The following is a 27,009-nucleotide window of genomic DNA, read 5'->3' on the forward strand; positions in this document are numbered from 1 at the left end:
AAACCTAGAACATCCGAATTATTGTACAAGGATGTGTAAAATGATTTAAAAAAAACATATATACAATTTCTTTAAATTTCGTTGTCACTTCCCTTGTTACCGCGTCTTCCTAAAACATGCCCCCGAATCATTCAACCAGTCTATATAATAAAGAAAATAAAAGCAAAACGAACCGGCATACACACAGTCCTGAGTATCACTAACGTCACAGCAACAGGTAGTCGTGCGGGCACGTAAGCTCCTAGTCTTCGTAGTCAACAAATCAGTGAGACACCAATGATCAAAAGTAGTACACAAGCCAACGGGGAAGCTCGGGTGTTCGAATCTCTTCACGAATGAAATACCACCAGTATTACTATAGTTAAAATAGGTAACCAACGACTGCTTCTATCTATGATCTATAAAGTTGCTTGCATCTCCTGTGATCTGATCGTTTAATGCATTTTCATTTTTCCCGATATATATCGTCTTCTGTTCCCAGCAAAGGATGGCCTGTTTCACGGATGTGCGTCGCTACGACCGTCTTTCGAAATTATTAATCCGAAAAGCGTCCACGTGCTCCTCGTACGTCGACTGAGGACTAAATATGCCGGTTAATTTTCTTTTGTTTCATCAACTTGTCGAACAGTGTGGAAGCATATCTTATGAAGAAGACACGGTTACAAGGAAAGTGACTACGAAATTGTAATATTTCTGTTTACATCTGCACTTTCATTACTTTTATAGACTAATGTATAGTAATGCACAGGATGATTTGAAAACTCAATGCTTCACGTAATAATACAGGTAGAGAGGTAAACATTAACAATCATGAGTGAAACGACTTGGCGTTTTATTAAAACCAAAAAATGTGCACAAAATGACCAACAGATGGCGCTTCATACTACACGAATGCAATAACTAACACAACAATTGACTTTTCTAAATACAATGTTCCTTATGACAAATGCTTTACTTGTCTGCCACAGTCATCAACAATATCTGTTGTCGAGACGACAATGTACATCATATCCACTCTACACCCTGACTTCACAGTTCTGTAATTGGGTTTTCGTGAGAGTTCTGGTGTTCTCAGTGGCCCAAATTCTGCATAGTTGTGGGTTCACAAACCCTCGGAATTTTGTCGGTCCACAACACGTGAGACAACCAATTGTAATCTTCCTGGATTCTGTGAAGTTTCATCACCACAAATACTTTCCATGTGACAAAATCGGTGGCTGACAGTTCAGGATGGCGGCGGAAATTGCACGGATAGCAGTGGAGGATACGCCTTAGTGCTCTCCAAATAGTACTGCGTCCCACGTCGACTTCTCAAGCACTGGACTCACCATATAGAGATGAACCCGCTAAGCCTGCCGAGGTGGCCGAGCGGTTCTAGGCGCTTCAGTCTGGAACTTCGCGACCGCTACGGTCGCAGGTTCGAATCCTGCATCGGGCATGGATGTGTGTGTCCTTAGGTTAATTAGGTTTAAGTAGTTCTAAGTTCTAGGGGACTGAGGACCTCAGAAGTTAAGTCCCATTCTGCTCAGCGCCATTTGAAGCATTTTTTGAACCCGCTAAAGATACCATTACTTCAAATCAGCAGTAGCACTAGCGTCTGGTCGGCCACTATGGGGCCGATCGTCTAAACACTCCGAGGTTTGTCACAGGACCTTCAGCCGGTTTAATACCCTTTTTATAGTGATAGAATCGTAAATTTGCTGTTTTGGATTCTCCACTTTGTTACAAAAGCTTCACTGAAGGTGCTTTTTCTAGTAAAGTCGGCATGCCGTGATTGCTGGCGCCTCTGACTCGGTCCCTCACTACAGCTCATTTTATATAACAGTTATATGCGGCATCACTGACGAGCTGATGCCCAGGGTCATGTGTTGGCCAGTTTCTACACTCGTTTTTGGTTTCAATAAAACATCATTTCATTTAGGAACTGTGTGTCGCTTTTGACCTCTCTATCTACAATATTCCGTGAATTAGTGCATTTTCAAATTTTAATGGACTTTTGGGTCACCCTGTAATATAAGACCGCTTATGATGAAACGCGTCAATTTTAATGCTTTTAATAAACCAAGACCACTTACCCGCGATGGATTAATTTAGTCTTCTGTAGAAAGCTGCTTCCTACCACGGGTTCCCACTTTATTTTCCCAAAAAGTGCTCTAAAAAACTGCCTCTACAGGAAAGAGAGTAGACCATAAATGGGAATAGTAGGTTCTGATCAAAAACCACGTAGACACGTAGACAATTTACAGAAGTGAGACCGGAAAATTTTCCCTTTCCAATCGGATAGTGGATGCAGACTCTCGAGTCCACAGTAAGAAACGTGTGCATGCAGTGTGTTACGCGTGTAAGTGCAGATATTTTTGTTGGTGCCTGAGGATACCGTACTGAACAACATAACATCAGTACCGTATTTACTTTAGTAACAGACTAATAACTAGAGCTGCTAGCAGCGCTAAATATTTTGGCTGGTTAGTATCTGCCAAGCATATGTGGCTACAGCATGCCATTAATGCCAATATTCCCCTGGACTACAGGTGAGATTCTGAAGTGTTGACACACGGATGCAAGACGGGTAGTCTGTACTGACAGACGTAGTCCCCTTAGCGGCGGAGTTACGATGGTTGGTTGGTTGATTGATTTGGGGAATCACCCAAAAAGCGATCATCGGTCCCATCGGATTAGGGAAAGACGGGGAAGTAAGTCGGCTGTGCCTTTCAAAGGAACCATCCCGGCATTCGTCACAGGCGATTTACGGAAATCGTGGAAAACATAAATCAGGACGGCTGGACGCGGGTTTCAACAGACGTCGTGCCGAACGCGACTCCAGTCAGCGACCACTGCGCCACTTCACTCTGTTGGAGTTACGACGTTGCAGAAAACAACAGGTAATAAGTTATGTAACTTGTTTTGCGGGAAGACTGTTAGACACAGAGATAAAACCACTAACACGCTGAAGTGTCTACATGTTAAGGCACCAATTATACCAATGTCTGTACATAATCCCTAACACCCTTTGTATTAGTCACTCACTAGCCAGGAAGACCTGGGCGTCAACTTACCTCTCCACCTCCTTCTCCCGACCGCCGAAAGCGATGACAGTCCTGATGGAGCTGAGCACCTCCTCGGCAATGGTGCCCGCCTTGGCGTACTCGGTCATCTCACGCTTGGCGAGGCGCGAGGCCGCGAACCCGACGATGCCGACGACGATCAGGGTGACGGGCAGCGATACGAGGCAGACGAGCGCCAGCTCCCAACCGCGACCCAGCGCCAACCCCACGCTGCCCCCAAACGAGACCACCATCGACACGAACATGGGCACCTTCTCGCCCACCCCGTCCTCCAGCTTCGTCATGTCCCTGCGTGAGAACAGAAACAAACGCAGATGCACATCACCATCACCTCAGCGTTAGCTAAATTCTTCATCCATTGTCGTTTCCTCATCTTTATTCAGAACCATGTAACAATTGTAATTAATCGTGGCCATACTGGCTACGTTTGGGAACCGTGACTACGTGGAATAATTATTTATTTGTATTTTCTGCTACCGAACACTTATATTTGGTTTATGTTGAATTTAACGTAACACAACGCGTTTCGAGCATGTTCTACTCATCTTCGGTAACAGTCAAATATTATTTACTTGTATTTTCTGCAACCAACTACTTTAATTGCCAACAAACATCAATACTGATTTGAAAATTCTGAAGTGCAGCAACAGCTCCCCACAAAAACTAATAATTGAAGAATATACAAAAAGCCATAGCGGGAAGAAAACAAGTTATAAATAAATACACAGCTCTCTGCAATGGAACTCTGTTCCCTGGCCTCAAAGAAATATTAGACAACACCAACCTATAGAGGTCTCCCCCCCCACCACCAACCCACCTACAGCTCCCCCCCCCCCCCCCCCACACACACACAAAATTCACAGACACCTCTGAAAGATTCAGAACAACCACCAGGAACACCTTCAACTGCTCCACTGTCAGCCATCTTGTTTTTACTCCTTCAAGTGTTCCACTGCCCGCCATGGTTGTTTCTACAGCTGGTAAACAGTGACAGTGACAGTAGCAACTCAGTATGTAGCGTTTGACAGTGATGAAGATGAGGAAAAAGAAAACATGAGTGAAACATTATATAAATACACACACACACACACACACACACACACACACACAAATAGAATTAAGATGGTGGGGAATGGGAATTGGCATTGGCAAGAAGGCAGCTAGGAGAAGGAGGTATTCGGACAGTTATACTTTGCGTATATGCAATAGATTTGACCAACTGTCAGAGTTGCGTGGAGAGGAGACTCTTGTAGCTGTAGGTGCAGGGAACACGCAGCAGTTAGGAGGCCTAGGTCAACTGCAAAGTCTAACAGAAAGAAGGTGCTTAAATAGGTTATTATGAAGGCAAAGAGTATGTGGTATGCAAATACAACAGCTGATTCATAGGATAAAATTAAAACTATATGGTCAGTTGTGAATGAATTGTCTGGTCAGCAGCCCAAGGTCGACAGTATAAAGTCAGTTCGTAGTAAAAATATTTCTGTTACTGATAAATCAGATACATGTACAGTATTTAACATTCATTTTCTGAGCATTGCTGGTGAATTAAATAAAAATTTAGTTTCTACACAGACTCATATAACTTTCTTGGTCAGTGACTTTCGTGACTTTCCAGGACTGAAGTCCTAAATACTCCTCCATGATACAGACAGGGAGGAGACTGAGTCAATAGCTCAGTCACTGAAGACTGAGTACACTAATGGTTATGATGGAGTGCAGAGCAGAATACTAAAGTACTGTGCTGCCCATGTTAGTCTTGTATTTAGCCACATTTGTAACTTTTCCTTTAGGGATGGTCAGTTTCCTGACCGATTAAAGTAATCAGTAGTAAAGCCACTTTGTTAAAAGGGAGAAAGTGGTAATTTTAGACCTATTTCCATGCCATCAGTGTTTGTTAAAGTTATTGAAGAGGCTGTGTATGTAAGAATAATTGATCACTTTATATCACGTGATTTGCTATCAAATGTACAGTTCGGCTTTAGAAGTGGTTTAACAGCTGAAAATGTTATATTCTCTTTTCTCTGTGGAATACTGGATGGGTTAAACAAAATGTTTGAACGCTAGGCATATTTTTTTTATTTAACTAAGGTGTCTGATTGTAATAATCACAAAATAATGCTCCAGATGTGGGACCATTACAGAATATGGGGAGTGGCTCATAATTGGTTCACCTCTTACTTTAGCAACAGGCAGCAAAAGGTCATTCTTCACAATGTTCAGAATGGCTGTGATGTGGGGTCTGAGTGGGGTAGAATTAAGTGGGATAGGTGAGGGGGGTGGGGGGCGGTGCCCCTGGTATCAGTGTTGGGACCACTCCTGTTCCTTATTTGTGTAAATAATATGTCCTCTACTATTATGAATAACTAAAGGATATTTCCGTTTGCTGATGACACTAGCTTGGTTGTAAAGGATGTTGTCTCGGTTTCAAATACTGCAGTTCACAACCTAAGTTCAAGGCTTGTAGAAAATAAACTAACGCTAAACCACCATAGGACTCAGATTTTACAATTTCTAACAAACCATTCAACAAAATCGGACGTTTTAATTTCACAGAATTGGCATATGATTAGTAAAACTGAACAGTTCAAATGTCTAGGTGTTCAGATAGATACTAAACTGTAGTGGGAAGCCCACGTTCAGGATCTTGTTCAAAGACTTTAGGCTGCCATTTTTACTATTCGAACGGTATCTGAAGTGAGTGATCGTTCGAGACAAAAATTAGTCTGCTTTGCTTATTTTCACTCGCTTATATCGTATCTTACTATATTTTGGGATACCTCTTCCCATTCTAAAAGGTTATTTTTAGCTCAGAAATGAGCGGTTCGTGCAATAAGCGGTGTAAATTCTGGCCGTGCATTTAGATCGGAGTGCCTCAACTCTTATGCAGGAAGGTGTGCAGTAAACTGCTACATCCATTTCCAGTAAGCTACCACTCGAATTCAAAAATCTTAGCAGTAGTCCACGCGCTTTCAAATCGAAACTGAAGAGTTTCCTCATGGTTCACTCCTTCTATTCTGTCGAGGAATTCCTTGAAAAATTAAGCTGAATATTGTTGTATTGTTGATCGCATTTACTTAAACTTATGGGCTGACCTTTTTCAGGTTCATAAACATTTTATTTTTATCTGTCATTACTTTTATGTTGTAATGTCATCTACTGACACGTCCCATGACCTTGGAGATTTGCTCCTGAATTTGGTCCTACGGAACTTGATGTGTAAATAAATAACGATGGTCCACAATTGAGGACAGTTTTAAAATAACTGAAAATATGCCTATATTTTTCAAAACGCGTTATTATCGCCTTGTAGTACTTTAATACGAGCCTCGCACAATAGCTAAAATTAAGCAAGAAAGTACTGAATATTTGACATTGTAAAGTGCGCCTCAATACAGCAAATTTTCACAAAACTCGACATCTTCAGTTGTGAAGATTCCAGAGATCAGAACTAATCCTCCTTTACATTACTTGACTGATACTAGAACATAAATTTTTACAACAGAAATTTGATAGTCTTAACCTTTGCATGTGATAATTGTCAGGCAATCACACAACATCCTTAATAAATAAAACTAATCTTTGCTAAGCTTCATTAGCAATGATGCTTTTTGTGATACTTAGTTCTCTTTTATGTTCAGCCACTGTTTTGATACAAGATTAGTAGCTGCTGTAGTATGCTCTTGTTGGAACATAATTATTCAGATATGAGAACATTTCGAATATTCTGCTATAGTGCAGGAAGCGAAAAGTGCAAGATAAAGCAAGTTCGTCAGTGTCAAAAGAATGAGAAATGCAAGACTGCATCTTCAAATGAAGATCAGAATAGAGTTTGTTACCATATTTAAACAGCAAAGGAAACAACAAGCAAAGCATGTGTTTGTGTTTCAATGAACTTATTCACTGTATATCAATATAACAACAGCTGAACACGACGATTTCTTACTACGACCAGTATATGCACATTAGACTTCTACTGGCCAGTAAATATGTGCAAACTAGAAATAATTTTCATCGACGCAAGTCATCCCAAGTAACAGCTAACTTAGTTTGCGACAATTTCTGTCTTGTGCTAAACTTCTAAACGCTGAAAACCTACGAAAACAATTTCTGTCTTGTGCTAAACTTCTAAACGCTGAAAACCTACGAAAATTTGGGACTTCTCTCTCGTTTTCCTTTGTAACTCGAAAACAATACACCTCACAGACTATTTTGAAAGCAACAGAATGAAAGAACATCACATTTGGCGTAGAATGACTTACTTAACAGTGAAAATCGGGTCAGCTGTTTAGACACAATCGATCGTCAAAGATAGGCAGCTTATACCAATGTGGGTGAAAGTGCTTTATTCTCATGTTCCAACTCCTGTAACTCAGAAAGGGCTACTCCAAATGAAGAGAGTCATGAATGAAAGTTGTAGATCATCAATTTCTGCATTAAAGAAGCTCCTAAGTTTTAAAATTGACTCACCTCTTTGCAAAGGTACAATGAAATTGTGAAATGATTTGTAGCGTTAAAGCAGAAACAGACATGGAAATGTGAATATTTTGAGTTTTGTAAAAATTTGTAGTTTCTAATTTTTTTCGCAATAAAGGATGTTAATGATGAACTTGAACTATTCCTTCATAGATCACCATCTACATGGATGACCAGTATTACACTTCTGAAATTTTTTAATCTACGATACTGAGCAAAACTGAAAAATAGCCCTCCACAAAATTCTATAAATGGCATTTGTTAAGGTGTGTTGAAACGGTTCTTAGTTCAGATCGGTAGTTTGTAATCACGTTATATATAAGTGATTGATAAGGACAATTCACATTTCATCGTACCGTCTAATATGTAATCAATTTGTGCATAGCATGAAAGAACTTGATAAATTGCGTTGACTATACTGCTGACGGTGCCACAAACCGTCGATCTCGTACATACATATGTTTCAAGCAATCATAGTTGAATTGAAAGGAACTACGAATTCTTAATACCGACTTTACTATTTAAAAAGAAAAAAAAATCGTCAGGTAAGATACGAGAGACTGTACTGCTACCACCTTCTTTTAAGTTGAGACTTGGTGATATAGTGTGATTAGCTTTGAAAAACATTAGGATGGCAGCCCAATGTCACAAGATAGATGACAAAATAAACAGGTTTGCAAAGTCGTTCAGAGAAAGGTTAAAGGAGTTCTGTATTATTACTGTGGAGTTCCTTACAGATGGTTTTGGTGCTGACAGCGTTCGCGAGTGCGACGTTCAGTTCTACAGGCACTTTTTCTGGTGGAGTCCTTATTTTTCTTTACAATCATCTTTAATGACCGTCCTCCACGATCACGCAACTCACATATTCGTCCACTTACTAACGCAGTTGATGCTTTTACTGTCTCCTTGTATGCGGTTAAATTTTTTTTTTTTTTTTTTATCTCATTTTGTTCGTTTTCGTTCGTTGTGTCTGCTCGGGGCGGACGTCGTAAGACATCCGTTTAAGTTCGTTGATGGTCGATTAACTCAGTTTTTTTATTACAGAGGGCGCGTAGCCCTCTCACCGAACACGCTGAGCTACCGTGCCGGCTGGTTTTGTAAAACATCCGTTTAAGTTCGTTGTTGATCTATTAACTCAGTTTTTTTATTACAAAGGGCAACTAACCCTCTGACCGAACACGCTGAGCTACCGTGCCGGCGATTTCGGTACATCTTTGAGCCGTGTGCGGCTCGCGTTGATGCCGTTCATAGCTTGGCATCTTGTACTAGCGATAATGGCGTCTCGTTTTCTTTGTTTGTTCACTGCCGCCACTACGTTTGCTTGTCTTGTCTGTCCGTGAGTGGTAGCAGCAACGCTTATCGATAGCGCGTACTGCGGTACCATCTTTGGAGCGGCCTTTAGTGTTTCCGGGTCGTCATGTGTCCAGGGAGTTGAGTTGAGACGGAGCAGCAGAGAGGTACGGACAGCCAGTACTCGCCCAATCGCTGGCTACACACACGCACGACGGAATGATATGATCGCGAGAGTTCACGAGCACGTCAAGGACCGGATTCAGAGAGTTCTAGTTGAATGGACCTTGATATTCGAGTAGTACAACTTACACTTGTGTGTGTGTGTGTGTGTTCGCCCGTCGAAGTGTCCTGATGGCAATAAGTTGTCAGTCGACGATTTATACTGCGACCTTTCCAGTGCCTGACTTGAGTGGGGACGACCGTTGGTTGGTAGTTCGGTCGGTCGTCGCAGCGAACGACGTGCATTTGGTACACGTCAATATGACTTTGCGGTCGAAATGCTATCACGTATTGAAGACGATGATGGTTATCGCAGACGAATTGCCTTTTCCGACGAAGCGACCTTTTTCGTCAGTGGAGTAGTGAATCGCCATAATGTGCGCATTTGGTGTTCACAACCCCCTGGCGTGGTCATGGAGTGCACCAAACGCAGTCCAAAGATGAATGTTTGATGCGCGCTATTGCACGATCGAATTATCGGGCCATTCTTCTTCGCTGAGGCTACCATCACATCTGCAGTGTATCTGGACATTTTGTAGCTGTATGCTGTTCTTCAGCTGCTTCAGTATCACCCCGATGTCTTGTTTCAGCAAGACGGTGCACCGCCTCATTGGGGTTTGGACGTCCATGCCTATCTCGGTATGACCTTACCTGGGCGATGGATTGGTCTTGATGGGCCATCGGTTTGGGCTCCACGCTCTCCTGACATAACCCCATTAGACTTCTTTTTATGGGTTATGTCAAGGACGAGGTCTACCGAACACGTGTACCAGATCTTGAAACCCTGCGGCAACGGATAACCACAGTCATTGAATCGATCCCTCCAGTGATATTGGCTAATGTGTGGACGGAAATTGAATATCGCCTAGATGTGCTACGTGCTACCAAGGGTGCTCATGTGGAAGTTTACTGATGTGTGAAAAAAACTTTGATAGTTTGTAAACAATTAGACACCAGTTTCATATTTGTATCTTACTTCTAGCCTGAGTTATCAATTTACGTAATCAGCGATAGACTTTTCGGACACCCTGTATTTTCAGGTCTGTCTTGATAAGGCCTTCAGCCGTCACTATAACTTGTTACAGTCATTAAGATTGTTAAAACGATTATTGGTATTTCTAACGTTTAAATCCACAGTATTGGTAATTCAGGCCTTCAGCCCGAGTGTATTTTTGAGATTGCTTCTGGCCTTCAATTACGAATAATTTTGTATTTTCTTAACCAGGCCTTCAGCCGTTGATTGTGTAACATTGTTTGGTGCCTTCAGCCGACAATAACTTGCAATTCTTCTAATAAGGCTCTCAGCCGCCAGTGTAGTAAAATCTTTTAAAAATGATTGTTGAGAGTTTTGTTTCTTAAAAATAAATTGTATGTGTCTTTGTGCAACCAACGGTAACTTATTGGCCCCCGTCCACACCTTTCCATCTTTCCGTAAGTCTCAAGTCTCGATCTTGAAACAACAAACACTTTGGCTACCACAATACGACCTCCAACAATTTGCCCACGTTAGATTTCACTTAGCTCCGACATAATGCTCTCACAACTTCAAAGAACACTTTTCTGGCCACGACTGTCAATTGCAACGTATTAAATACACTGCAAAAGATGCCGGTCGTGGTCAAAGACAAGAGCTCAACCTGCACGGTTGGGTACCATAAGTAATTACATTCAGTCATACTTTACTCGTGGTTTTTTCATATTTTTGTACACCCCTTTATGGTCGTGGCCTCTACGAATCTATACTGCACAGAGAATTGTGCTTTTGGCAATGCCTATTGGAATTCCACATCGACATACTCTGAACGAGGCTATAATACAATGAAACGTTAAATGTAGAAGTGAGATATATGATCAATTGAGTTTATGTGACTAATTAGATACTTGTTAGATTTTATGCTTTCTGTAATGATGCCTTGTGTCCTTCCTCTTATCGGTTCACTTCTGATGACGGCCACTGGCTGGTTGAAACTAGCTGCTGCAATGTGAAATATTTTTGTGAGTGTACCGTAAGAAAACAAAACAAAGTCGAATGCAAAGTCAGAGGTCTCAGATACGAAGTCTAGCTCGCAGCCTCTGATGTCGTCTCCCATCGCCGGAAGAGGAAACTCAGTTAAGTTGCTACTCACTCTGACATGCGACTCGCGAACTCTCCTGACTGGTGCACGTCGTACCATCCAATGTCCTGACGCAGCGCAGACTTCAAGTAGAGATTGCGGATCCGGTGAATCTGCAATGAAGGAACATACATGTGAAGCACTATGTAATCTCAGTCCAAGCCGTACAGTGGTTTTCAGAGTACGGAGTCTGTCATAATTAAATCATAATTAACAGCGAAAACTGACGTGGGTACAAGTGTATAGAACAAAAACCATTCCACTAAACATGAGTACACGAGCAGTTGGCGAGGAAACTGCGAACGTATTGTTACAAATTGCCACTGCCGTCAGAATGATTGTGTGCCCACTGGGCTCAGATGTCACCCAAGGGCTACCTTAACCCTGCTGTTCTGTTCGACTTTAAATGACCCAAGACAACCTTATCACATTCATTTACTGTCTGAATATGTATTAGCAATACGTCTATAAACAGGTTTTAAAATATTTTAATTGGATTGGTCATAAACATAAGGGTGACAGCTGTATCGTTCGGGGTGACAAAATCACCTGACATAAATATGATTGCTCTAATGTCAAATATCGTTTAAATTACTGTTGTATTTTGTGGTAGTAATGATGCTTAATCTTTCGAACTTACTCCGAACAATCAACAAAGCCTCTGTTTTCACAACAGTCTGATTGTCTCTTGCTTTTTCCAAGAAACGGTTTAGTACAACTTAATTACTTGAATCTTTATTGTTTCTGCTCTATTTCAAGAGGAACGGGATAGCAACTAGATCATTGATTGATGCTGCAACGGAAGAATTACTAAATTCCTCAACAATTGAAGGAACACTTTAGAGTTTGTTCATCATCTCAATACTGCATTTCAAATCAAGTGCCCTAACAAAAGTGACGACAGTGAATGCTTCTTCAAAACAGTTTACGTCTTTCTAAAAATGGGAATACTGAGGGGCAATGTGGAGTAACACTGATGATTCTGATCTCCACGCAAACTTAGGATTCTTATTTCTTGCTGATGTATATCGATCGCATGAGGAACTCACATATCTGTGGGTATTGACACTAGGCGAAACATATTTCCAGCAAATATGTCCAACCGAATATTCTGAAGACATCGTTTGCCTTGCGATTTGATAAGAAATCCGGTAGGAAAGAGAAAAGACTTACTTCAGTAATTCATAGTATTTGGAGTTGCGGACAGAAATTCTTCCTAAACTCTTAATCAAGGGTTACTATCGTTGAGCAATTTCTAGTATTTGGAGGCCGCTGTTCTTTTGAGCTGGTGGTAGCTAATTACTCGCGTCCCAGTTTTCATTTCTCTCATGAATTTACATTGTTTTTCACGACAATTCCGGTATGAGATGACTGTGATGGCTTAGCGGACCAATCCTGGCATGAATCAAGTGGCCACATACATTACACGTAGTTGAGGGTGGCTTGCCCTGGCGACGTTTGCATCTCTGACATTTTTCATTTTCATGTCTCCGACTGTCCTGCTCAGAATGGAAGTCAGCAGCTCAAGAAGCTGTGCAGCATTATTTACGATCTCCTGCTGCGGCGTACCAGTTACTTGGGTCAAAATTTAGCCTCTTTAGGTCCTTCTTAAATTGCTTGTTTTGGCGCTTCAGAGGAGCACTACGTCTCCTCCAACTTGAGCACACTTCACTCTATGGAATTTGTCCAGGAAGTCTCTTGTTTCTCATTCGATGCATATGCTCAACCCATCTGAGTTGGTGACCAATAACGGAGCCTTCTGAGGAACCGTAGTGTCTGATATAAGTGTAGGGAAGCAGCCTACTCACGCCGTAGTAAATTCACATCAGTCTTTCTATTGTGTGCCAATCAGTCCGCTGTAACTAGCTCTGACGTCATAAATGTTGCGCAATACTTTAAAAATCAAGCAAATAACCTAAAACATTTCTTGCATGTCAGGAGTAATACTAAATTAATGTGTGTTGAATATCAGTTCGATAAATTTAGCCGTTTCGAAATTTTGACGTTTTTCTGTAAAAATCATTGGCGCAACAGAAAAGAGCTAGAGATTTAAAAATTGATAATTGATTCATTTTTCATAATTATTTAATAAAAACAGTCTTCTGGATCTCACAATTTAAGATTTTAGTGGAAATTCATGATTTTCTGGTTTTTGTCTTAAAACTTAAGGAAGCAAGATAGATTAAGTAGGCTAATAAATAAGGCTAGGATGTTTATCTTTACGTAGGTTGGAGATCCGCTATAACTATGAACATGTGAGAAGTTTCATTTGAATACCAATAAAACTATAGCGATAGCGTATCTCCAAACGGCCAGTTCAGAGCTCGTCTACTGCGTGCAGTGTAATTAATTTAATTCTCTCGCCCAAAATACACTCCTGGAAATGGAAAAAAAGAACACATTGACACCGGTGTGTGAGACCCACCATACTTGCTCCGGACACTGCGAGAGGGCTGTACAAGCAATGATCACACGCACGGCACAGCGGACACACCAGGAACCGCGGTGTTGGCCGTCGAATGGCGCTAGCTGCGCAGCATTTGTGCACCGCCGCCGTCAGTGTCAGCCAGTTTGCCGTGGCATACGGAGCTCCATCGCAGTCTTTAACACTGGTAGCATGCCGCGACAGCGTGGACGTGAACCGTATGTGCAGTTGACGGACTTTGAGCGAGGGCGTATAGTGGGCATGCGGGAGGCCGGGTGAACGTGCCGCCGAATTGCTCAACACGTGGGGCGTGAGGTCTCCACAGTACATCGATGTTGTCGCCAGTGGTCGGCGGAAGGTGCACGTGCCCGTCGACCTGGGACCGGACCGCAGCGACGCACGGATGCACGCCAAGACCGTAGGATCCTACGCAGTGCCGTAGGGGACCGCACCGCCACTTCCCAGCAAATTAGGGACACTGTTGCTCCTGGGGTATCGGCGAGGACCATTCGCAACCGTCTCCATGAAGCTGGGCTACGGTCCCGCACACCGTTAGGCCGTCTTTAGCTCACGACCCAACATCGTGCAGCCCACCTCCAGTGGTGTCGCGACAGGCGTGAATGGAGGGACGAATGGAGACGTGTCGTCTTCAGCGATGAGAGTCGCTTCTGCCTTGGTGCCAATGATGGTCGTATGCGTGTTTGGCGCCGTGCAGGTGAGCGCCACAATCAGGACTGCATACGACCGAGGCACACAGGGCCAACACCCGGCATCATGGTGTGGGGAGCGATCTCCTACACAGGCCGTACACCACTGGTGATCGTCGAGGGGACACTGAATAGTGCACGGTACATCCAAACCGTCATCGAACCCATCGTTCTACCATTCCTAGACCGGCAAGGGAACTTGCTGTTCCAACAGGACAATGCACGTCCGCATGTATCCCGTGCCACCCAACGTGCTCTAGAAGGTGTAAGTCAACTACCCTGGCCAGCAAGATCTCCGGATCTGTCCCCCATTGAGCATGTTTGGGACTGGATGAAGCGTCGTCTCACGCGGTCTGCACGTCCAGCACGAACGCTGGTCCAACTGAGGCGCCAGGTGGAAATGGCATGGCAAGCCGTTCCACAGGACTACATCCAGCATCTCTACGATCGTCTCCATGGGAGAATAGCAGCCTGCATTGCTGCGAAAGGTGGATATACACTGTACTAGTGCCGACATTGTGCATGCTCTGTTGCCTGTGTCTATGTGCCTGTGGTTCTGTCGGTGTGATCATGTGATGTATCTGACCCCAGGAATGTGTCAATAAATTTTCCCCTTCCTGGGACAATGAATTCACGGCGTTCTTATTTCAATTTCCAGGAGTGTATTTAACTTAGCCACGTCAAAATTTTATTATCAATACTTACCTGTGTGCTGAATGCACATTTAAATTGAGAGCTTCATCGGCCACCAGCAAAAGAAGCTATAATTTATTCTATAACTTAATGTGGTGCATTACTAGCCCAGTGGCTAGTCGGGAGAGCCGATTTGATCAGGCGTTCCCTTAGCCGTCCGCACCGCGGCTTTATATATAAGAACGCTGCGCGAGGAAGCAAGGCCCCAGTTCTCTCCAGACGCTGAATAGCACATCTGTGTCGGGAGTCGCATCGCGTTGGTATCATTGCTACAAACAGCGTCGGATGCCGTATTAAGTTACTTGAGATACGCATAACCATGAAATCATTTTCCAGTGAAGTGTTAATTCTAGGATGACTTTAATTATCGATCTTCAGTTTGCGTATTGTCGTATTTTCACGTGCCGCCGCGGGACAGACATTCTACCAATTATTTAGCGTGGAGTTTGATGAAACTAATCATCAAATTATGGCGAGCATTCATTTAAACATTTAATTTGGACAGTTATAGTGGCATCAGCCCATTAGACTCTGAACTGCTCTGTTAGTTAGATTGTGTGGATTCTTTTTTTTTTCATCTGTGACTTTCAGAATATACTGAACTATTTTAATCAAAATGGTTTTTCTTATTAATCGTAGACAATCTCCTAATTTGTCAGAGCTATAAGCTGCAGCTGTAAGTGTGTTTCTAAGATGAAGTGGGCACTAGGAACTCTAATTTCAGGCATCACGTTTTGCTAATCACTTTGTGGTTGCCAATGTTGTAGTTAGAAAGCCAGTGTTGAGAACGGCGAAAGACAGCATAAATAATAGGAACATTTTGCCAACAACATAATTTCCACTCGCCGCCCCACATATGGTAAAACGGCAGGGAAATGCAGTGTTTCTCTATTCAAACTTTTTAACATCAATCATTCCACAAGCCGCCCCACATATGGTGCATCGGCCAGGAAATACTACATTTCTACATGCAAACAAACTTATATAAAATTCATTTCCTACCAGCCACCCCACATATGGTGCATCGGCCGGGAAAGAAACTGAGTAAAGTGAAAGTGATTTGTAACTATTCGGATTCGCGAGTGAAATGCGACACGCAGCTGAGTAATAGAACAGTGAAAGTGTTACGTGTGCATGTGGACGACGCAATTGGATTAACAATGTATCTGGATTGACGGAGCTGGCACTGAGTCTAGCGCGCTGCCGGCATCGCGAGAAGCCAGTTTCGCCTCACCGCAGTCGTCCGCCGGAGCTGCCGGAACCACGCCTGCAGTTGCGGGCCACGCAAACACACAACAGCTGTCGGAGTGCCGTCTGCAGTTCAGCGCGCTGCGTCGCATCAGTAATCCTTGTGCGCCGCGTCGGCAACGCCATACGTCGTGCAGAAGGAACTAAGTTAAGTGAAAAGCTGTTAATAATTTTACTAACCTGCACTAAAAGACTGTCGGCGATGGAACCGCCAAAAGACACTGAGGTTAGACTTAAATCAGAACCAATGTCTGTTGAGGGGACTGTAAGTCCAGACAACGGTTCAAGTGTAAATATGCGTGAAAGTAGTAATGTTAAAGTGAAATATGAAGTATTGTCTCCTGACATTAATGTGGGAAGGGGCAATGATTCAATAATAGAGACCCCTGTAGTAAAGCAGAAAGCAGATATTGTTAATTTATTGGATGATAGCTTATCTGATGAGTTAAAACCGAAACAGTCATTAGAGATGATAGAGTTTAAACAGGAGAAGTTAGGTATGACTGATAAATCAGAAGTTTCATTTAGTTTTGCTGATTCTTGTGTTGGAGCTAGTTTTTCGTCACCTGAGTGTGATAAAAAGCCAGCTAGTGAGCAACCCAAAGATACTGGGGCTATTGATTTAAATGTTATATTACAAGCAATATCTACCAGCAATGCTGAATTAAAATCTAATATAATTGAGGTAAATAACAGGATTGTGGCCAGTCAAACAAATTTTAATAAACGGTTTGAGGTAATGGACAATAAATTAGAATCCAATAAAGCTGAATTAGAAACTTTCTTCAAGGCTGGTTGCAATAAGTTGAAAGAGGATCTGGACAGTTTGAATTATAAAATTGATTATAATCATGAGGATATTAAGAAAAATGTTGCTCAACAATTTTCTCAAATGTATAAAACAGTAAAATCCGAAGTTGCTGAGGTTCGCAAAGACTTCCAAATGGAAGATGCGAAGCTGGAGCACAAGTTAACAGAAAAGATCGAGGCGGAATCTGAACTGTGCTCAGATAGGTTTAAAGATGTTAATATAAAAGTAAATATATGTCAAGCAGAAGTAGACGCAATCAAAACTGATACTACTCATATTGTGCAAAGAGTAGATAATGTTGAAATGAAAGTAGAAAATATTAGTACTAACGTTGCTAACATTGAGAGTAAAGTAGCTTCAGTAACTTCTGGTTATGGTAGTATACAACAAGTTGTATCTGCAAACGCCGCTTTTATCGGGTGTCGGCAGTTCTTGTGGTTCGATCCAGATAAAAATATCCACCCACTAGATTTCTGGAACGATTTTGAAGATGTGATTCCACCAACTTGGTCTGAACGAGAGAAAATCTCATTTATTAGAAGCCATTTAGCAGGTGACACCATGCGTTGGTCAGCTGATGTTATGTTGAAGTGTAAAACATTAGCGGAGTTTAAAACAGCTTTCATTAATGAGTATTGGTCTAGTAATAAGCAAAATGAAGTGTTGAGAGAATTTTGGAGTGGAAAACGCTTCAATGCAGGCAAGGAATAAATTAAAGAGTTTGCTAGGTCATGGATCTCACGTTTGTCACATTTGGCGGAAAAGCTAAAACCGGAAATGATTATACTAGGTCTCGAAGCCAAACTGCCATGGTATTGGCAAACTAGAATTATATCTGCCCCTAGAGACAATCTGGATCGTTTCATTGAATATTTGGAACGTGTAGAACGTGTTGCTGCTAATGAGGAGCAAGCACGTAATAACAGAAATGCTAATAACAATAGTAGTAATTTTAGGAACGAGCAAAATGGCAATGTAAACATCAGAACAGTAAGTTTTCGACATCCTAAGAGAGGTACGAATTGGAGAAATGATTATCAGAACCAACAATGGCATCCAAATGATAATAATTTTGTTCCAAACAAAATTATGCAGGTAAACAACAGTATGGAAAGAAATGCTGTGCAAGTTAACTATAATAAAAATAAAGGAAACAGTAGTAGGCCGAGGCAGGAAAACTAGTTCCCGTCTATTAGGATACTGGCGCTCACCAGGCGGTTACTTTTCCTAAGCCAGTAATTACAATAATTGGCAAGACAGATCAGAATACTCAGACTGAACAGGTGGATGAAGGGTCGGTAGCATCTAAGAATACAGCAGAAATATTAGATCACTCACAGTATTTGATAGATACCGTGTTAGAGATGCTTTCTAAGTGGGAAGAGAAAGAGAAGGCGCAGCAGTGTAACGATAGGGAAGAGCTACAAAATATTGAATTGTCAGGTGAAGAAGCAGAAGAAATTCATGCTTATATTTACGATGAGAATGATGTGCTCTTATCTAAAGTGCCTGTGCAGGATGTTGATACTGTACTAATAGATTTAGGACAGGAGGTAAGTGAGAATGTAGAGGGTAGCCTGTTGGGGGTCGATGAACCCAGTGGCTGTGACCAGTTGTCACTTGAGAAAGAACCCGACGATAATAGTAAAAGTGGTTTAGCTGTAACTAGTGTTATGCCCGGTCTGGAGACGCAGAATCGCTCAGACTACAGTAATTTGGGTCATGTTCAGCAAACTAAATGTAATGAAGTCGTGCGTTGTTTCGATTTAAAATTAATAGACCGACTGCAAAAGGCAGCTGAAAATGTAATTCAGGAAACCCCTACACACTGTGACCTAAATGTAATGAAGACAGATGTCGATCACTTTAGTTGGAGACAAATCCAAAAGGAACCATTGGATGAGTTTGAGGAACCTAGAATAAGCCACCCTATAATAATAGTGAATATGTTGGGTATCAATGTACGTTGTCTCTTAGACAGTGGAAGTGAGGTGACCGCGATATCTCAGTCCTTCTTTGATGCATTACCTGGTAAAGACAAGCTTACAGTAATGAGGGTATCAGGACTAAGAATAATTGGTGCTACTGGCAAGGTGTCAAAAACGGTAAAGCAAGAAGCTTTGCTGCCCTTTAACATTAATGGTAATTTAATTGATCATCCATGTTTAATTGTAAACAATCTCAGTATTGAGGTTTTAATTGGCATAGATTTCTTGTCAAAATATCAGAGAGTTGTTGACTTTGAAAGAAGCCAGTTAAAAATGGTCTTGCCAATAACCGGAGTAATTACAGTACCTTTTAGTGATAAACATGTAGTAACTAATGATGAAACTTGGGAGCTGCCTATACGAGTTCTGAAAAATAGGAGATATTGGGACGAAGGTGTTAATCTTAGTACAAGTAAGCTAAACACAGAAGAAGAAGAAGCAATTATTTTGGACAAAATAGAAGCTAAATTGCAGGAAATCGATAAAATTTCAGCTTATCAGAAGGAAGAACTGAGACAGGTTCTAAAAAGGCATCATAAGGTATTTTCAGATCGACGTGGCGTGGTCAAAGGTTATGAATGACTGCTGTAGGGAGGAGGTTGTTCTGTAACCTCTACACAGTGTGGCAGCTGTGCAGTCCCAGCTGTGTGAGATCTTCTTTCCATTTCAGGTCTCACTCATTCTTCATCTTTCCTGTCCACAAAAATTTCGACCTCTTCTTTTCCAACACATTAAATTTTCCATTATGGTTATCAAGCCAATAATAAGCCAATGAATGCGGTAGGGAGGAGGTTGTTCTATAACCTCTACACAGTGTGGCAGCTGTGCAGTCCCAGCTGTGTGAGATCTTCTTTCCCATTTCAGGTCTCACTCACTCTTCATCTTTCCTATCCACCTAAAATTTCGACCTCTTCTTTCCAAATACTAAAATTTTCCGTCATGACTATTAAGCCATGAGTTCTGGAACTATTCTATCCACCGATTAGTGAAGAAAAATACCTAATGTGACAAACCTAACAGTGACGTAAACAACAGAGAAGTATGATGTAATTAAGATACAAATGTATTTGAGTAACAATTATGTAAAGAACCCTGGTAATATTATAAGTAGAAAGTGTTGTGTTATTGGAGCAGACTTAGCTAGTACTGTTTATATGCAGTACTAAAAAAATTTAACGAAGTTTCAGCTATGCGGGTGTACGAGGTGGAGAAGTATTATCGTAAGCGTAATGTAATTCCGTTATGTGCGTGAGACTTGTGAATTACTTAGAGCGCAGTCTAGACTGATTAAATAGCCCTCCGTTATATCTGTATTTGAGTTCAGTTTCTAAATTGTTTACAGACGATTCCTCACAAAACATGGCTGCTAGGCAACAATGGCGCCAGGACGCATCCTTGTTTGAGCCCATTAGTAATAGGGAATTTGTCAGATGTTTCATTCTGGTATCTTACTGGCTCAGACATGTCATCAAGGAAAGCTTGAATCAGTTTCACAAAGTTTCCAGGGTGGACAAAACGTTTTAAGACATTCCACTTAGATTTTCGGGCGCCGTATCAAAGGACTTTTCTAGGTCTTAGAGCAAAAATAGTAAAGGCTTATTTTGTTCCCCGCAATTCTCCTGTAGTCGTCGTGCACACGAGATCATAACAATGGTTCGCCTGGAGGGGCAAAATGCGCACTGAAAGTCAGGAATTACAGTATCGGAAAGAGTCTGGTGGCGATCCAATAGAACTGTAGCAAAACTTTTATCAACCGCGGACAGCAAGGATATACCACGGTAGTTACCACATATGCTTCGGTTACGTTTTTGAAAGATGATGACAACTATGGAGTTCTTAATGTCAGATGGTTCCTTACACGTTTCCCACGTTAGAAGAAACAGGGAGAAGAGTGTGGCTCTTAGATGCAAGCCGCCACTTTGAATGATCTCGAGGGGAATGCTGTCAGGTCCGTTCATTTTCTTGATTTCATGCTATAGATATCTCTGCTGAATTCCTGAAGTGCCAGTGGGAACTGCCATACTAGACAGTAGTGCACGTTGTCAGACATGTTCGAGAAGTTCGTCATCAGCATCAGAACTACGGTTTAAGAGTGAGATGAAATGCACATTCCAGCGATTCAAGATGTCCTGACTCAAGGATGGCCGTGCTTACGGTGGCTTTAAGGGTTTCTGATGAGGAACGAACAGGCCCATATACAGGGTGTCCATAAAGTCGCTTTACAGCTTCAAAATTTTGTTACTATGGCATATTTTTAAATATTTTAACAAAATTTCTTTTATTGTAATCATTGATTACTAAAGTTTTTACATATACTTAAATTTTTTTCAGATACTATGTTGATGGAAGGAGCTGAACCTCTATAAAATGGCAACTCCTCAGGAGAAGGCACAATGTGTGTCCTGGTTTATTGAGACAAAATCGGATGTTTAGACTCAACGAAACTTCAAAATGAAGTATGGAAGAGATCGACCATTGGCCCTTCGGTCCGTGCATGGCACAAAAAATGTATGGAGACAGGGACAGTGTTGGATAAAAGAGAGGAGTGGGCGACCAAGAAAAACCGAGGAAAACATCGATCGCGTCTTAAACGTCTTAACTCGTTCACCTACGAAGTACATCCGCACTACTGCCAGACAGTTACAACTACCACGTTCTACTGCGCGTAAGGTCCTCCGCGAGAACTTACGGTTGTACGCTTACAAAGTGCAATTGTTACAGACGCTTGAGCCAAATGACAAGCCAAAACGTACAGAGTTTGCACTCAACATGCTGGAACGCGTTTTGGAGGACGGAGCACTCTTCAAGCGACTTTGTTTCAGTGACGAGGCCACTTTTCATGATTCTAGGAGAAACATGGACCTTGCCGTTGGTGGGGAGGCTTGCGTGCCTCAGCGATACAGATGGCCGTACCGTAGGTGCAACCACAACGGAGGGGTATCTGTTGACAGGCCAGACAAACATGTGGTTCCTGAAGAGGGGCAGCAGCCTTTTCAGTAGTTGCAGGGGCAACAGTCTGGATGATTGACTGATCTGGCCTTGTAACATTAACCAAAACGGCCTTGCTGTGCTGGTACTGCGAACGGCTGAAAGCAAGGGGAAACTACAGCCATAATTTTTTCCGAGGACATGCAGCTTTACTGTATGATTAAATGATGATGGCGTCCTCTTGGGTAAAATATTCCGGAGGTAAAATAGTCCCCCATTTGGATCTCCGGGCGGGGACTACTCAAGAGGACGTCGTTATCAGGAGAAAGAAAACTGGCGTTCTACGGATCGGAGTGTGGAATGTCAGATCCCTTAATCGGGCAGGTAGGTTAGAAAATTTAAAAAGGGAAATGGATAGGTTAAAGTTAGATATAGTGGGAATTAGTGAAGTTCGGTGGCAGGAGGAACAAGACTTTTGGTCAGGTGATTACAGGGTTATAAATACAAAATCAAATAGGGGTAATGCAGGAGAAGGTTTAATAATGAATAAAAAATAGGAGTGCGAGTTAGCTACTACAAACAGCATAGTGAACGCATTATTGTGGCCAAGATAGACACAAAGCCCATGCCTACTACAGTAGTACAAGTTTATATGCCAACTAGCTCTGCAGATGATGACGAAATTGATGAAATGTATGACGAGATAAAAGAAATTATTCAGGTAGTGAAGGGAGACGAAAATTTAATAGTCATGGGCGACTGGAATTCGTCAGTAGGAAAAGGGAGAGAAGGAAACATAGTTGGTGAATATGGATTGAGGGGAAGAAATGAAAGAGGAAGCCGCCTTGCAGAATGTTGCACAGAGCATAACTTAATCATAGCTAACACTTGGTTCAAGAATAATAAAAGAAGGTTGTATACCTGGAAGAATCCTGGAGATACTAAAAGGTATCAGACAGATTATATAATGGTAAGACAGAGATTTAGGAACCAGGTTTTAAATTGTAAGACATTTCCAGGGCAGATGTGGATTCTGACCACAATATATTGGTTATGACCTGCAGATTGAAACTGAAGAAACTGCAAAAAGGTGGGAATTTAAGGAGATGGGATCTGGATAAACTGAAAGAACCAGAGGTTGTAGAGAGTTTCAGGGAGAGCATAAGGGGACAATTGACAGGAATGGGGGAAAGAAATACAGTAGAAGAAGAATGGGTAGCTCTGAGGGATGAAGTAGTGAAGGCAGCAGAGGATCAAGTAGGTAAAAATCCTTGGGTAACAGAAGAAATATTGAATTTAATTGATGAAAGGAGAAAATATAAAAATGCAGTAAATGAAGGAGGCAAAAAGGAATACAAACGTCTCAAAAATGAGATCGACAGGAAGTGCAAAATGGATATGCAGGGATGGCTAGAGGACAAATGTAAGGATGTAGAGGCTTGTCTCACTAGGGGTAAGATAGATAGTGCCTACAGGAAAATTAAACAGACCTTTGGAGAGAAGAGAACCACTTGTATGAATATCAAGAGCTCAGATGGAAACCCGGTTCTAAGCAAAGAAAGGAAGGCAGAAAGGTGGAAGGAGTATATAGAGGGTTTATACAAGGGCGATGTACTTGAGGACAATATTATGGAAATGGAAGAGGATGTAGATGAAGATGCAATGGGAGATAAGATACTGCGTGAAGAGTTTGACAGAGCACTGAAAGACCTGAGTCTAAACAAGGCCCCGGGAGTAGACAACATTCCATTAGAACTACTGATGGCCTTGGGAGAGCCAGTCATGACAAAACTCTACCATCTGGTAAGCAAGATGTATGAGACAGGCGAAATACCCACAGACTTCAAGAAGAATATAATTATTCCAATCCCAAAGAAAGCAGGTGTTGACAGATGTGAAAATTACCGAACTATCAGTTTAATAAGTCACAGCTGCAAAATACTAACGCGAATTCTTTACAGACGAATGGAAAAACTGGTAGAAGCGGACCGCGGGGAAGATCAGTTTGGATTCCATAGAAATGTTGGAACACTTGAGGCAATACTAACCTTACGACCTATCTTAGAAGAAAGATTAAGGAAAGGCAAACCTACGTTTCTAGCATTTGTAGACTTACAGAAAGCTTTTGACAACGTTAACTGGAATACTCTCTTTCAAATTCTGAAGGTGGCAGGGGTAAAATACAGGGAGCGAAAGGCTATTTACAATTCGTACAGAAACCAGATGGCAGTTATAAGAGTCGAGGGGCATGAAAGGGAAGCAGTGGTTGGGAAAGGAGTGAGACAGGGTTGTAGCCTCTCCCCGATGTTATTCAATGTGTATATTGAGCAAGCAGTAAAGGAAACAAAAGAAAAATTCGGAGTAGGTATTAAAATTCATGGAGAAGAAGTAAAAACTTTGAGGTTCGCCGATGACATTGTAATTCTGTCAGAGACAGCAAAGGACTTGGAAGAGCAGTTGAACGGAATGGACAGTGTCTTGAAAGGAGGATATAAGATGAACATCAACAAAAGCAAAACGAGGATAATGGAATGTAGTCAAATTAAATCGGGTGATGCTGAGGGGATTAGATTAGGAAATGAGACACTTAAAGTAGTAAAGGAGTTTTGCTATTTAGGGAGTAAAATAACTGATGATGGTCGAAGTAGAGAGGATATAAAATGTAGACTGGCAGTGGCAAGGAAATCATTTCTGAAGAAGAGAAATTTGTTAACATCGAGTATAGATTTAAGAGTCAGGAAGTCGTTTCTGAAAGTATTTGTATGGAATGTAGCCATGTATGGAAGTGAAACATGGACGATAACCAGTTTGGACAAGAAGGGAATAGAAGCTTTCGAAATGTGGTGCTACAGAAGAATGCTGAAGATAAGGTGGGTAGATCACGTAACTAATGAGGAGGTATTGAATAGGATTGGGGAGAAGAGAAGTTTGTGGCATAACTTGACTAGAAGAAGGGATCGGTTGGTAGGACATGTTTTGAGGCATCAAGGGATCACAAATTTAGCATTGGAGGGCAGCGTGGAGGGTAAAAATCGTAGAGGGAGACCAAGAGATGAATACACTAAGCAGATTCAGAAGGATGTAGGTTGCAGTAGGTACTGGGAGATGAAGAAGCTTGCACAGGATAGAGTAGCACGGAGAGCTGCATCAAACCAGTCTCAGGACTGAAGACCACAACAACAACAACAGGAGATTAAACAGACACAGTGTGAGAATCTGGGGATCTGAACACCCACATGTGACTAGTGAGCTTCACCGGTATAGTCCAAATGTGAATGTGTGGTGCAGAATCATGTGCAACCGAATAATTGGTCCATTTTCCTTCAAAGAGTCAAAAGTTATTGCAGATGTCTACCTCGACCTTCTGACCGAATACGTAGCACCACAATTGGTTGACTAACAGCCGACTATAATTTTCCAGCAAGATGGTGCACCACCACATTGGAGACAGCATGTTCGTCGGTTTCATTACGCTTCTTTTGATGTTATGTGGAGAATTGTACAAGAGACACAATAAACGGTTATTATTTCATGAGAACAAAGGTGAGCGTCACGACCTTTATTAGTATTTTTGGAAGTTATTGAAATAGCAGAATTGTTTCAGATTGAATGCGACGTGTACGGGAAGAGACGTGGACAACAGCACTCGAACCTGCAATCTGATGTATGAATAGTTGCTAAAAATATGCAGCCGTCCCTCCCAAGACTCTTCATACGCGCAACAAACAGTAATTCTTTTAACAGCACTATCAGAGATAATTTTATCACGTTGTTACGACCTTTTACTGCGAGCGTAATACATCGACAACAGACAAACAACAAGTAGACAAATACATAAAAGAATCTCCCACACAATTCCCTGGCCACCGCGTTCACCGGATACCACTCCCTTGGATTTTTTTATGGGCGTATGTAAAAGATATCGTGTATCAAACACAGATACGGCACATTGCTGACTTGAAGCAAAGGATTCGTAATGCCATCGCACCATAGATGACGCTATGCTACAGCGAAGACAAGAAGTCAAACTTCCTGATGGATTAAAACTGTGTGCCGGACCGAGACTCGAACTCGGGACCTTTGCCTTTCGCTGGCAAGTGCTCTACTACCTGAGCTACCCAAGCACGATTCATGTCCCGTACTCACAGTTTCAGTTCTGCCAGTGCCTCGTCTCCTACCTTCCAGACTTCACAGAAGCTCTTCCGCGAAAGACAAAGGTCCCGAGTTCGAGTCTCTGTCCGGTATACAGTTTTAATCTGCCAGGAAGTTTCATATCAGAGCACACTCCGCTGCAGAGTGAAAATCTCATTCTCGTAATATCCCCCAGGCTGAGGCTAAGCCATGTCACCGCAATATCCTTTCTTCCAGGAGTACTAGTTCTGCAAGGTTCGCAGAAGACCTTCTGTGAACTTTGGAAGGTAGGAGACAAGGTACTGGCAGAACTGAAGATGTGAGTACGGGTCGTGAGTTGTGCTTGGGTAGCTCAGGTGGTAGAACACTTGCCCGCGAAAGGCAAAGTTCCCGAGTTCGAGTCTAGGTCCGGAACACAGTTATAATCTGCCAGGGAGTTTCATATTAGTGTACACTCCGCTGCTGAGTAAAAATCTCATTATGGCAAGAAATCGAATTCCGTCTTGATGTGCTTCGTGCAACTAAAGGCGCCTATATAGAGGTCTATTAAACACTGTCAGAAAACTTTTATAAACAGTGGTTACAGTAAAAGAAGTGTTATTAAAATATTTCAGCAACTGCCGTTGTAATAAAGTTTAAAAGTTGCAAAGGGACTGTATAGACACCCTGTATTTCTTTTATTCCAGCATAAAAACTCCGTACGTCGTTGGCATGTGACAACCTTTGGAGTTCCTTGGATTTTAGTTGCCACCGGTTGCTCTTGACTGTCCTTATTTCAGTTTGAAATTTCTGCATTATCACTTGAAAGTGTGCTTCCTTTCACGGAGGATAGATCTAGAGTAAAACATAGGTAAGCATCCCGTTTGATACTTCTGGGGTAATGAAGCCAGTCATTCTTCTTCTTTGGGTCAAAA

At 41.9% G+C, this 27,009-nt stretch overlaps 1 protein-coding gene across 1 annotated transcript in view; it reads right to left on the reverse strand.

The window, feature by feature from the left end:
• LOC126199230 (ATP-dependent translocase ABCB1-like) overlaps positions 1 to 27,009 on the reverse strand; it is a 169,509-nt gene that overhangs the window by 109,159 nt on the left and 33,341 nt on the right. The window contains exons 5-6 of the mRNA XM_049936022.1: positions 11,177 to 11,277; positions 3,057 to 3,353 (exon numbers count right to left, since the gene is read on the reverse strand). Of these exons, the coding sequence (XP_049791979.1) occupies positions 3,057 to 3,353; positions 11,177 to 11,277 (398 nt within the window). The remainder of the gene's footprint in view (positions 1 to 3,056; positions 3,354 to 11,176; positions 11,278 to 27,009) is intronic.

This window comes from Schistocerca nitens, chromosome 8 (assembly GCF_023898315.1).
Source record: "Schistocerca nitens isolate TAMUIC-IGC-003100 chromosome 8, iqSchNite1.1, whole genome shotgun sequence".
NCBI lineage: Eukaryota > Metazoa > Arthropoda > Insecta > Orthoptera > Acrididae > Schistocerca > Schistocerca nitens.